Here is a 13,024-nt window from a genome sequence, read left to right as displayed (position 1 = left end):
TAGCATTCCTTTTAGCATTTCTTGCATTGCTGACTTGGTAATGATAAACTTTCCTAGCCTATATTTGTCTGTGAAACTCCTGATTTACCCTTCAATTTTGGTTGATAGTCTTGCTGAATAGACTATTCTTGGCTTCAGTCCTTTGCTTTGCCACACCTTTTATACCTCCTTCCATTCCCTTCTAGCTTGATGTGTTTCTGTTGAGATATCATTTGATAATCTGATGAGGTTCCTTTGTGTAGGTAACTCTCTGTTTCTCTCTTGCTGCCTTTAAGATTCCCTCTTTGTCTTTAACATTTGCTATTGTAATTATGACATGTCTTGGTGTGGGTCTTTTGGGATTCATCTTGCTTCGGACTCTCTGTACTTGTGTAACTTTTTTCTTCCCTATATCAGGGAATTTTTCTGTCATTATTTCTTCAAATAGATTTTCTAATCCTTGCTGCTCTTCTTGTCCTTCTGGCAGCCCTATTATATGTAAGTTACTTTGTTTTGCATTGTCCCAAAGCTCCCTTAGGCTCTCCTCCTGCTTTTTAATTTTTTTCTCCAGTTGCTGTTCAGATTGGGCTTGTTTCTGTGTCTTATCTTATAACTCACTAATTCATTCTTCTGCTTCTTCTAGTCCACTGTTGAAACATTTCATGGTGTTTTTGATTGTAGCTATATCACTTTTGAGTTCTTCCTGATTTTTGCATAAGTTGTTGATTGTCTCATCTATCCGGTGTATGAACTGTAAGGCCATTACTCTGAATTATTTTTCTGTCATGTTGCATGCCTCTGTTTCACTTATTTCCTTTCTTGGCGATTCCTCCTTTTCTTTCTTCTGGGGATTCTTTCGTTGTCTACACATTCTGACTATCACCCAAAGGTTCAAATGTTGAGTTGCAGGGGCCTGGGCCATGTGCAGTGTGAGCTTTGCACACCCGAGTGCCACTAAAGAGCTTTGACACCAAGACGTTTGGCTGCCATGGGTTGGTGGGATCCACACTCACCTAGGATCACAGTCACAGGCACTTGGTGTGGCCTCATGTATGCACCTAGAATCAGGGACCCTGATGAACCATGCTGAAACAGAGTCCCCGCTGGCATGTGCCAAATATCAGAGTCTCCTAGTGTGTGTCAGGAGTCAGAGACCCCCTGTGTCCACTCCAAGAATTGAGTATCAGAGTCTCTGTTGCTTGGTGTGGTCTTGTGCCGAGAATCAGGGTCCCTGTGTTTGCATGCACCAAGAATTAGTCACTGGCTCTTAGTGTGAATGCACCAGGAATCATGGATCCCATGTGCTCACGATGAGACAGAGAGTCAAGTCACTGGTTCTCAGTGCTGCCTCTTGCATGGAGAATCAGTGTCCCCAGTCTGCTTGGGGGACAGGGTTGCACAGTTGCACTGTGTTGGCAGGAGGTCCACTCCTGCCCTGAGGAAAACAGCCTTCTGTGGGTGCTTGACCTAAATCAAAGTCAGGTGGCACTGCTGCCCAGTGTGGGTATGGGGTCTAGTCACGTAGGTGTGCAATGCAGGAAACAAACTCCCCATGTCCGTGCACCCAGGCTCAAATTCAGCACTGCCTCCCTGCTTGGGTGCAGGGTCTGGTCACGGGAAACAAACTCCCTGAGTTTGCGACCCCAGGCTCAAATTCAGCTCTGCCTCCCTCATGGGCGCAGAGTCTGGTTATGGAAAACAAACTCCCCAAGATTGCAAACCTAGGCTCAAATTCAGCACAGTCTCCCTCCTTGGGCGCAGGGTATGGTCGTGGGAAACAAACTCCCCGAATTCATGCCCCCAGGATGAAATTCAGCACTGCTCCCCTGTGTGGGCACGGGGTCTGGTTGTGGAAAACAAACTTCCCAAGATCACGCACCTAGGCTCAAATTCAGCACAGCCTCCCTGCTTGGGGGCAGGGTCTGGTTATGGGAAACAAACTCCCTGAGTTTGTGCCCCCAGGCTCAAATTCAGCACTGCCTCCCTGCCTGGGTGTGGAGTCTGGTCACGGGAAACAAACTTCCCTTGTCCGCACACCAAGGCTCAAATTCAGGTAGAACTGCTGCTGCTGTGTGTGGGCAGGAGGCCTGTTTGTTTGGAGAGGTTCTGGAAGTTTCTATGCCACTGCTTCAGGGCCTGTGGGGAGGGGGATTGGCTCTGACTCACAGAAATCTACAGCCAGAGTTCCTGGGGTCTTGGTGTCCCTGAGTCTGCAGCTGTGGTTGCAAGTCTTTTACCCGAGTGGCTGTAGGGTCCTGGTTTGCAACTGAGACCAGATTGGGTAGTGGCAAGGCTAGGATCGTAGAATCAAGCAGTTCTGTTCTTCAAGATAGCATGGTCTCTGTGCCAGCGGTGTCCTCCCTGGAGTATTTGCGGTGGCAGCGGGGTTTCACCGTCTAAGACTGCCCGGTTTGGCAGCTCCTTGGAAGACTTATAGGATATAACTGTCTCTAGCTCTCACTCACACACACCACACATGTCCACACACTACTCTATCGCTCCCTCACTCTCTCACAAACCCTCCCTTTCTACCTTCTTGCCGGTCGCCATCTTTGTTCTGTAAATATTTCTTTATTTCAGTTAATGTATGCTTAATATCTGACTGGTCTTTTTCATGTTTTTGAAATTCTCAAGATCCTTGAAAGTCTCACTAAGTCCCTTGAAGCTCTTATTAAGTTCCTTGACTAAAATTATAACCATGGTTTTGAACTCTGTGTCCAGTAGTTTCCTTGCTTCCGTTTCTTTAAGTTGTGACATGTTTCTTTGTCTCCACATTTAGGCTGCTTCCCTGTATTTGTTTCTATGTATTAGGTAGAGCTGCTATTTCTCCTGGAATTGGTATAGTGGCCTGGTGTAGTAGGTGTCATGTAGGGCCCAGTGGCTCAGCTTCCCCTGTCACCTGAACTGGCCACTTGAGGTATGCTCCTATGTGGGCTGTGTGCACAGTCTTGTAGTTGAACCTTGATTGTTATTGGCCTTAGTGGGAGGAATTGACCTCCAGGCCAGTTGGCTGTAATGACCAGCTATGACTACAGTGGAAGAGCAGCTGTGTAGGAGACACCCCATGGAGCAGGACTTGCATTAGTGGGGCTTTGGTGCTCACTGAATCTGCCCCATGAGTGTGTCAATTATGGATGTGTAGAGTTCTAATCTGGTATGGTCTAAAGCTGTCCCACCTGGTGCACTGGCTCTGGAACCTCCTGAAAGATGCAAAGTCATCCACTGCCTGGAGCCACCTTGCAGGAGCTATAGAGAGGTCTGTAGCTGGCTGCTACTTGTATTGGGCTTGGAAGTGCCAAGGCTTTGAGGCTCAGCTGTGAAGCAAGGCAGGAATGACGATAGTGCTGAGTCTTGAGCCTTTCACTGATAGGTTTGGAGCACACTGACACCAGCGATTGCTTGCTTGAGAGATTTTAGCAAAGTCTGCAGCCTGAGCCAGGACAGATAATTCATATGGAAAAGCAGCTGCAAACAAATTGGGTGGTCCTGCTAATTGGATGGGGTGAGGTCTCAGAGAATCACCAGGGTGGAATGAACCATGTGAGCCAGCCTAAGGGAGACTCAGATATGTCTGCCAGTCAGCCCTGTGACAGGAGAGGTCTCAGCACAGGAACAATGACCCTCATAAGCACCCTTGTCTGGGAGAATGTGTCCCTGAGTTCCTGCCCTGATGACAGACAATCTAGCCACCCCTCCGTATGTCCCTGAGTCCCCCAAAGCCACGTGGTGCTGGAGCTCAGAGGGATCGAGTCTGAGTCAGTTTGTGTAAAGAGCCTTTAAGAGGAATAACTGGGTCCCTAGCAGCTTCCATGTCACTCAGCCACAATTTCTGCTGGTTTTTATAGCCTGACGTTATGGGAACTTCTCTTTCCAGGTCTGGAACCCTGGGCTGGGGGTCTGGTGTGGGGCTGGGACCCCTTACTACTCAGGGGCCGGGGTCTCTGAAGCTAAGATATCTATCCCAATTTAAAGAAAACTATCACCTGTGTGTTGGTCTTGTCCATTCTGTGCCTCTGCTCCTCCTACCATTTTCAATGTGCTTTTTTCTTTACTTCTCTAGTTTTAGGACTGCCATTCAGTCAGATTTCAGGTGATTCTGAATGAGGGTTGTTTTGTAATTTAGTTATAATTTTTAGGGGGTTGTGGGAGGCAGTTAGTACGGTGTTTACCTATGCTGCCACCTTGTTTCCATGGTTGTGCAGGCAAACTGACACTTGGATCCCTTGATTCCTATGGTCAATTCCTCCCAGTGGATTATTTGAGGACAGGTTTATTTATGAATTATCCCTGGTCTCAGAAGGAACCCAGCCACCATCATGCAGAACTTATATTTCAAGTCCCCAGGTTTACCCAAGGATATCAACATGTCCTCCAAATATGTCGGCTTTACCACCATTCCACAAAACTTCACCATGAGCTTCCTGCTCTGCTGAGTTCGAGCTGCTACTAGCTATTCTAAATCTTTTGATTGAATCATTTAATGTATTTACATTTAAAATTATTATTGATAAGTATTTATTTATTGCAAATTTTATTATTTTTAAAAAATTCTTTACAGGTTTGAATATTTTTAGATTAATAGTCAGAATTTCCTTTATTTTATTTTATTTTTTAAAAATATTTTTATTGATTTAAGAGAGAGAAAGAAAGAGGGAAAGAGATAGAAATATCAATGATGAGAGAGAATCATTGATTGGCTGCCTCTTGCAAGACCCCTACTAGGGATTGAGCCCATAACCTGGGCATGTGCCCTTGACTGGAATCAAACCCAGGACCGTTCAGTCCATAGGCTGATACTCTATCCACTGAGCCAACCCGGCTAGGGCATAAATTTTATTCTTTATGACTATGTTTCCCTATATATATTTCTTCTTATTATTATTATTACAGCAGTCCCTTTAATATTTTTTGAAATGCTGGTTTGGTAGTAATAATCTCTTTTAGCATTTTTATTTTGGCTCAAAAGCTCTTTATTTCACTTTTATTTTGAGAGATCACCTTGCTGGATAATGTAGTCCTAGTTTCAGATCTTTGCCTTCCATTACCTTGAACACCTCATGCAATTCCATTCTGGCTTTTAGAGTTTCTGTTAAGAACTTAACTGACAGCTTATGGGAGGTCCCTTGTAGGTAACAGATTGCTTTTCTGTTGTTGCCTTTAAGATTTTCTCTTTGTGTTTAATTTTTGACATTTTAACTATGATGTGTCTAGGTGTGGGCCTATTTGGATTTTTCTTGCTTGGGATTCCCTGTGCTTCCTGAATTTGTGTACCTTTTTTTCCTTCACAAACCAAGCCAAAATCTATGGGACACAATGAAACCAGTCCCGAGAAGGAAATTCATACCATTACAGGCCTACCTCAAGAATCCAGAAAAAGGTTAAATAAATTATTTAAACATTCAAATAAAAAATTTGTTAGAGAACAATAAGAAAAGCCCAGAGTATGTAGAAGACAAGAAATAATAAAGATCAGAGTGTAAATAAGTGACACAGAGACTAAAAAACAGTACAAAATATCAATGATACCAAGAGCTTGATGTTTGAAAAGATGAACACGATTGGGAAGCTTTAGCCAGACTCATCAAGAAACGAAGAGAGAGAACTCAAATAAATAAAATCAGAAATGCAAGAGGAAAAGTAACAACTGACACCAAAGGAATAAAAAGGATTGTGAGAAAATACTTTGAACACTTATATGGCAACAAAATGGACAATGTGGGTGAAATGGAAAAATTCCTGGAAAAAAAATACAATCTTGCAAAACTCAATCAGGAATAATCAGAAAACCTGAATAGGTCTATAACAAATAATGAAATTGAAGCTATAATAAAAGGAAAAAAAAACTCTAAGTAAACCAAAGCCCTGGACAGGATGGCATCACAGGTGAGTTTTACCAAACTGTTAAAGACAAACTGACACTTATCCTCCTCAAACTATTCCAAAAAATTTCAAGAAAAGAGAGGACTTCCAAGATCTTTTTATGAAGCCAGAATTATCCTTATTCCAAAACTAGATAAAGACACTACAAATAAAGAAAATTGCAGATCAATATACATGATGTATGTAGATGCTAAAAACCTCAAAAAACTTTAGCAAGTCAGATCCATTAATATGTTTAAAAAGTCTCTAATCACCCGAGAGATGCCAATCAAAATGACAATGATATACCATCTCACACCTGTCAGAATGGCTATCATAAACAAATTGACAAAGAACAAGTGCTGGTGAGGATGCAGAGAAAAAGGAACCCTTGTGCACTGCTGGTGGGAATGCAGACTGGTGTAGCCACTGAGGAAAACAGTATGGAGTTTCCTCAAAAAGTTAAAAATGGAACTCCTATTTGACACCCTAATCCCACTTCTAGGAATATATCCCAAGAAATCAGAAAACCAATCAGAAAGGACATATGCATCCCTATGTTCATAGCAGCACAATTTACAATAACTAAGATTTGGAAACTGCTGAAGTGCCCATCAGTAGATGAGTGGATTAAAAATCTGTGGTACATCTACACAATGAAATGCTATGCTATTGTAAAAAAGAAAGAACTCTTAGCATTCACAACAGCATGGATGGACATGGAGAGCATTATGCTAAGTTAAATAAGCCAATCGGAGAAAGATAAATATCACATGATCTCACGCATTTGTGGAATATAATAAATAACATAGACTGATTAACATAAATAGATCCAGAGACAGACAAGCATCAAACAGACTGTCAAACTTCAGAGGGAAGGCAGGAGGTGGGTAAGAGATCAACCAAAGGGCTTGTATGCATGCATATAAGCATAACCAATGGGCACAGACACTAGGGGGTTGAGGGCATGTGTAGCGGGGAGTGGCCGGGGAGAAGTCAATGGGGTAAAAAGGAGACATATATAGTCGATCAATGATTCTCTCTCATCATTGATGTAAAAAAAAAAGGAGACATATGTAATACTATATGTAATACTTTAAACAATAAATAATTTTTTTAAAATGTCATACACCATGACCAAGTCGGGTGTATTATAGGGATACCATGCTGGTATAATATTCCCAAATCAAAAAATGTGATGCACCATGTAAATAGACTGAAGGATAAACATCACATGCTTATATCAGTAGATGCAGAAAATGCATTTAAAGAATTTAGCATTCATTTTTATAAAAACTCTCAACCAAGTGGAAATAGAATGATTATAACTCAACATAATAAATAGCATATACGACAAATCTACAGGCAACATTATACTCAATGGGCAAATACTAAAAGCATTCCCCTTAAGAAAAGGAACCAGACAAGGATGTCTACTTTCACCACTCTTACTCAACAGAATATTCCAAATTGTAGCCACAGTGATTAGACATGAAGGAAAAATAAAAGGCATACAAATTGGAAAGGATGAAGTAAAATGTCATTATTTGAAGATGACATGATGTATACATAGAAAACCCTAAAGACTCCACCAAAAAACTAATAGATCTATCTATATAATAGAGGAATATGCAAATAAGCTGGGATGCCATAACGTCACGACCGAACAGCAGGAACCTAAGGCTTTATGGCGCCTGGCCAGGGCGAGGGACCTCAGGCCGTGCCCCCCCCCCCACCCCACAGGGCTTGACAGGGACCTCATGGTGCACCCCTCGCCCAGTGGGGCTTGATGGGGGACCTCAGGTCATGCCCCCCATCTGGCAGGGCTTGACAGGGGACCTCAGGCCATGCACTCCCAGCCCTAGCGCCAGGCTGGGGGACCTTAGGCTGCAACCCCCACATGGAGGGGCTTGACGGGGGTGGGGCCGGCTGGGTCTGGGTCTCCTGCATTTTTAAAGTAGGTGCAGGTGGTGGATGGGAACTTTACTCTAGGTCCCATGGCCATGCCCCAGTCTCTGACAGGAAGGATATTTTCATATACATTTTACTAATTTTCTTTCATCTCTGACACTTCTATTATAGAGAAAGGGCAAATAGCATTATTAAAATATTTCCTCTAATTAATTCCCTTTTAATGTGCACAAATTTTGTGCACCAGGCCATGAGTTTAATAAATAAATGTGGCAAAGTAGGAGGATACAATATTAACATCCAGAAATCACTGGCATTTTTATACACTAATAAAAACCTCTCAGTAAAAGAAACTGAAAACAGATCCCATTTACCTATGCAACAATAAAAAAGATACCTTCAAATAACCATAACCAATGAGGTAAAAGACCTATACTCAGAAAACTACAGGATATTGAAAAATGAAATAGAGAAAGATACAATTGGAAGCATATACTATGTTCATGAATTGGAGATATTGACATCATTAAAACATTCATACTACCCAAAGTAATTTATAGGTTCAATGCAATCCCTATTATAATACTATTAGTGGCCTGGTGCACAAAATTCGTGCATGGGGGGGTGGTTCCTCAGCCTGGCCTGCACCCTCTCCAATCTGGCCCCTCAGGGGATGTCAGACCGCTGGTTTAGGCCCAATCCCACACCAGCAGTTGGACATCCCTCTCGCAATTCAGGACTACTGGCTCCTAACTGCTCACGTGCCTGCCTGCCTGATCACCCCTAACCACTCTGCCTGCCAGCCTGATCGCCCCCAACTCCCCCCCCCCCCCCCCCTGCTGGCCTGTGGGCACTGGAGAAATGCTGCAGAATGGAAATTAGGAATTGGGAGCCATTTATTTTCATTACAGTTTGGCCTTTAGTGACTGATTTCTGGGGAGGCCCTCCTTCTCTCTGGACCTCAGTTGCCCCAACTGTAAAATGGGGGCTTGGATAACTGGATTCCTAGTTCCCATTCATGGTGACAACTGGGATTCCATGAAAGCTCTAAGAAGCTGGGTGTGGCCCCAGCCCCTGGGTGCCCAGAAAGGCCCAGGCTGGGGTCACACAGGGAAGGGCTCCAACCCTGCCCAGACCACGATCTGAGCTTCTCAAAAAACTTGGGGTCTCCCATCAATGGCATGTACCCTGTGATTGCACCACAGCTGGCACTTCTGCACCACGGGCCCTTCCACCCAGGCAGGGCCACACTCCACACCCTGCACCCGTACTGCTGCCACCCCAGAGGCACTCATGCCAGGGTAGGCTGGGGGTTCCTGAGGCACCCGCAGGCAAAGGGGGCAGGGAAGAAGAATTTGCAACAATACCTCTGGGAGGAGGCAGTCGGGGCAGTGGCAGTGGTGGCAGCATCTGGAGGCGGAGGCTAAGGCGTAGGAGGAGGTGCCCAGGCACTCCCCCTCTCATTGTCCCCAGCCCTGGACAGTCCTGGCCCCGTGCCCCACAGCATGTCTCACACCCTGGACTGTGCAACCAGCCTTAACCTTGCAGTGCCCGGCTGTCCACCTGCTTTCTAAAGCTACTTATCCAGGGAAAGCTCGCATGGGGCCTGGGAGTGAACCCACTGACATAAAGTAAAACTTTGGCAGGGCTGGAGCAACTGCTGTTTGGTGCCTTTTCCCCTTCTTCCTCCCACTGTCCCCACCCCCACCCTTGGTCTCCTGTGTGGTGCCCTGAGAACTGGAAGCTGATGTCAGGGGCCTGAATTCCTGACTTTGCCTGCATGCATTTGTCCATATAAGGTATGGGAAGACGGGTGCCCTGGAGTTGTGCAGCGCTGCCTGCTGGGGGAGGGGGTGCCCGCAGCGGGCAGAGGCTTTGCCAAAAGGTGGGTGCACAGCAGACATTTTATTTCCTGGAAATGAGAGGAGGGGACCTAGGGATTCAGGGTTTATCCACTGGCTCCAGCCTCAGCAGCCCAGTGCCGTGGCCTCCATGGGGCTGGGGCTGGGATTCAGAACCCCTGCAGCCTTGTGTGTATGCTGGCTCTGGCCCCAGCAGCCAAGTGCCGTGGCCTCCGTGGGGCTGGGGCTGGGGTCCGGACCCCCCTTGCGAGCTTGTGTGTCCACTGGCTCTGTGGTTCCGGCTGGCATGGCCATCTTTGTGGCTATGGGTGCCACCATCTTTGTCGCAAAGTGATGGTTAATTTGCATATTACTCTTTTATTAGATAGGACTAGTGGCCTGATGCACAAATGAAGATTCATGCAAGAATGGGCCTTTGTTTCTCTGGCTGCTGGCACGGCCTTCGCTCTGGCCAAAGCAGCCTTTCCACTCTGGCCCAGAGCTGCCTTTCTGCCTTCCCATGCTGCCCAGAGGCCATCTTTGTTGGGTTAATTTGCATACTCACTCCGGATTGACTGGTGGGCATCGTGAAGGTACGGTCAATTAGCATGTTACTCTTTTATTAGGTAGATTAGCAAATCTCACAGATCTAGAACAAATATTCCAAAAATACATATGGAACAAAAAAGATACTGAATAGCTACAACATTCTTGAGAAAGAAGAACAAATTTGGAGCAGTCACAATATTGGATATCAAACTTACAAAGCCATTGTAATAAAAATAGCCTGGTACTGGCACAAAAACAGGTATATACTAGTAGATCAATGAAACAGATCAGAGAACCAAGAAATCCACCCACACTGTTATGGTCAATTAATTTTTGACAAAGGAAGCAAGAGCATACAATGGAGCCCAGGGCTGGCCCAGGGCTCTTGTAAGCCACCGATGGCCACTGCTGCTTGCTCAGGTTTGGTCCAGGGCTCCAGCAAGCCGCCAATGGCCACTGCCACTTGCCCAGGGCCAGCCCGGGGCTCCAGCAAGCCGCCGATGGCCGCTGTCACTGTGAGGGCCCGAGGCTCAGGCAATAAGGGCCTAGTGAGGCTCAGGCAAGCCACAGTGGCTGCGATGACCATGGTTCAAGCAGCCTCGTTGCCAGCAGTGTCAGCAGCAGGGGCATGATGGAGGCATCACCTTCCCCTGATCACAGGGTCACCTCCAGCAGAGGGAGCAGGGAGAGGGTCTAATCTGTCTGTAGGACATACCCTGAGGGCTCCCGGACTGTGAGAAGGAGCAGGCTGGGCTGAGGAACGCCCCCCCCCCCAGTGCATGAATTTTGTGCACTGGACCTCTAGTATATACATAAATACACATATGTGCATATATACTGGTATACACAAAATATATAGAGAACATATAACTCAAAAGGATAAAAACAAACAATCTGATTAATAAATAGGCAGAGGATGTAGATATAAATATACATATTTTCAAAAAGACATACAGGTAGTGTATAGGTATATGAAAAGGTGCTAATAATCAGGAAAATACAAATCAAAACCACAATGAGATATTGCTCCAAGCTTGGTAGAGTGGCTATTATTAAAATTACAAACAATATCAATTTTTGGCAAGGAAATGAAGAGAAAGAGACACTTGTGTACTGGTGGAGGACACAAAAATTGGTGCATACATTATGGAAAACTGTGTGGAGGTACCTTGAAATTTTAATAATAGATCTACCATATGTTCCATTAATTCCACTACTCAATTTTATTTATCTGTATGTTTATTCCAGCATTACTCATAATAGCCAAAACACAAAAGATGGCAAGGAGCCCATAAAAGAATGAATGGATAAGGGAAATAGAATGTGATGGTTAGTTTTTTGTTAAAACTCTATATAACAGTCCCTAACTGGTTTGGCTCAGTGGATAGAGCATCGGCCTGCAGACTGAAAGGTCCCAGGTTCAATTCCGGTGAAGGGCATGTACCTTGTTTGTGGGCACATCCCCAGTAGGAGGTGTGCAGGAGGCAGCTGATCGATGTTTCTCTCCCATTGATGTTTCTAACTCTCTATCCCTCTCCCTTCCTTTCTGTAAAAAATCAATAAAATATATTTTTTAAAAAATCAATAAAATATATTTAAAAATCTTTATATAGCAGAAGAAAACCTTGCCATTTGTGATAATATGGATAGGCTTGAGTGCATTATGCCAAGTGAAACAAGTCAGACAGAGGAAGACAATTAATGTATGATATCCCTTATATGTGGAATGACAACAAACAAACAAACAAACAAACTGAAATCAGATATAGAGAACAAATTGGTGGTTTTTCTGTATGGTGGTTATGAGAAAGGAACAAGAGTGGGGGGAGGTTGAAAAGGGTAAAGAGGGTGAAATGTATGGTGGCAGAAGGAGATTAGACTTTGGTTGGTGAGCTCACAGTGCAATATACAGATGATGTATTATAGAATTGTACACTTGAAATGTATACAATGTTATTAACCAATGTCACCCCAATAAAGTTAATTAAAAAATGGTGGTTGTCAGATGCACAGGGTATTCGGTGGGCAAAATGGGTGAAGTGATCAAAAAGTATAAACTTACAGTTATCAAATATGTAAGTCATAGAGATATTATGAGCAGCATAATAAATATAGTCAATGACACTGTATTGCATATAAAAAACTGCTATGGGAGTACATTTTAAAATTCTAATCACAGGTGTAATAAATTGTGAATATGTATGGTGACAGATGTTAGCTAGACTATTTTGAATATGTATGGTGACAGATGTTAGCTAGATCATTTTACAATATATACAAAATCAAATTAGTAGGTTGTACACCTGAAATTTACTTTCTCTAAAAGAATAAAAATATAAAAAGATTAAAATAATGCTTGGACTTTTCTATTTTATGATTTGAATAACCAGGTAATATAAAAGCTGAATTTCTTATAGATTTTGTACTTATGCAAACATACTTCAAAAAGAAACTATAGTAGAGAATACAACTAATGGGGGAAATATTTAATTTACCAATTCTCCATGTGATTGACTATTATATGAATGTGTGAAAGCAATGATTTTTGAAAAAAAAATTTTTTATTGATTTCAAAGAGGAAGGGAGAGGGAGAGAGAGAAAAAAACATCAATAATGAGAGAGAATCATTGAACAGCTGCCTCCTGCATGCCCCACACTGGGTACTGAGCTCACAACCCTGTCATGTGCCCTAACCAGGAATCAAACCCTGACCTTGTGGTTCATAAGTCGACACTCAACCACTGAGCCACACCAGATTGGCAGCAATGATTTTTTTTTACTGAAGTTTGTATATATATATATATATATATATATATATATATATATATATATATATATCAGGTGTACCAGTAAATAATGAGGATATTTTTCAATAGATGGAGTTA

General features: G+C 43.5%; 1 protein-coding gene across 1 annotated transcript in view; it reads right to left on the bottom strand.

Moving 5' to 3' along the window:
* LOC103304817 (spermine synthase-like) overlaps positions 1-10,725 on the bottom strand; it is a 99,051-nt gene extending 88,326 nt beyond the window's left edge. The window contains 1 exon segment of the mRNA XM_054715351.1: positions 10,523-10,725. Within this exon segment, the coding sequence (XP_054571326.1) occupies positions 10,523-10,725 (203 nt within the window).
* Positions 10,726-13,024: the final 2,299 nt, after the last annotated feature.

The sequence above is a fragment of the Eptesicus fuscus genome, chromosome 1 (genome assembly GCF_027574615.1).
Source record: "Eptesicus fuscus isolate TK198812 chromosome 1, DD_ASM_mEF_20220401, whole genome shotgun sequence".
NCBI lineage: Eukaryota > Metazoa > Chordata > Mammalia > Chiroptera > Vespertilionidae > Eptesicus > Eptesicus fuscus.
The sequence above is the reverse complement of the archived record's forward strand: the minus strand, read 5'-3'. Positions and strand labels throughout refer to the sequence as shown.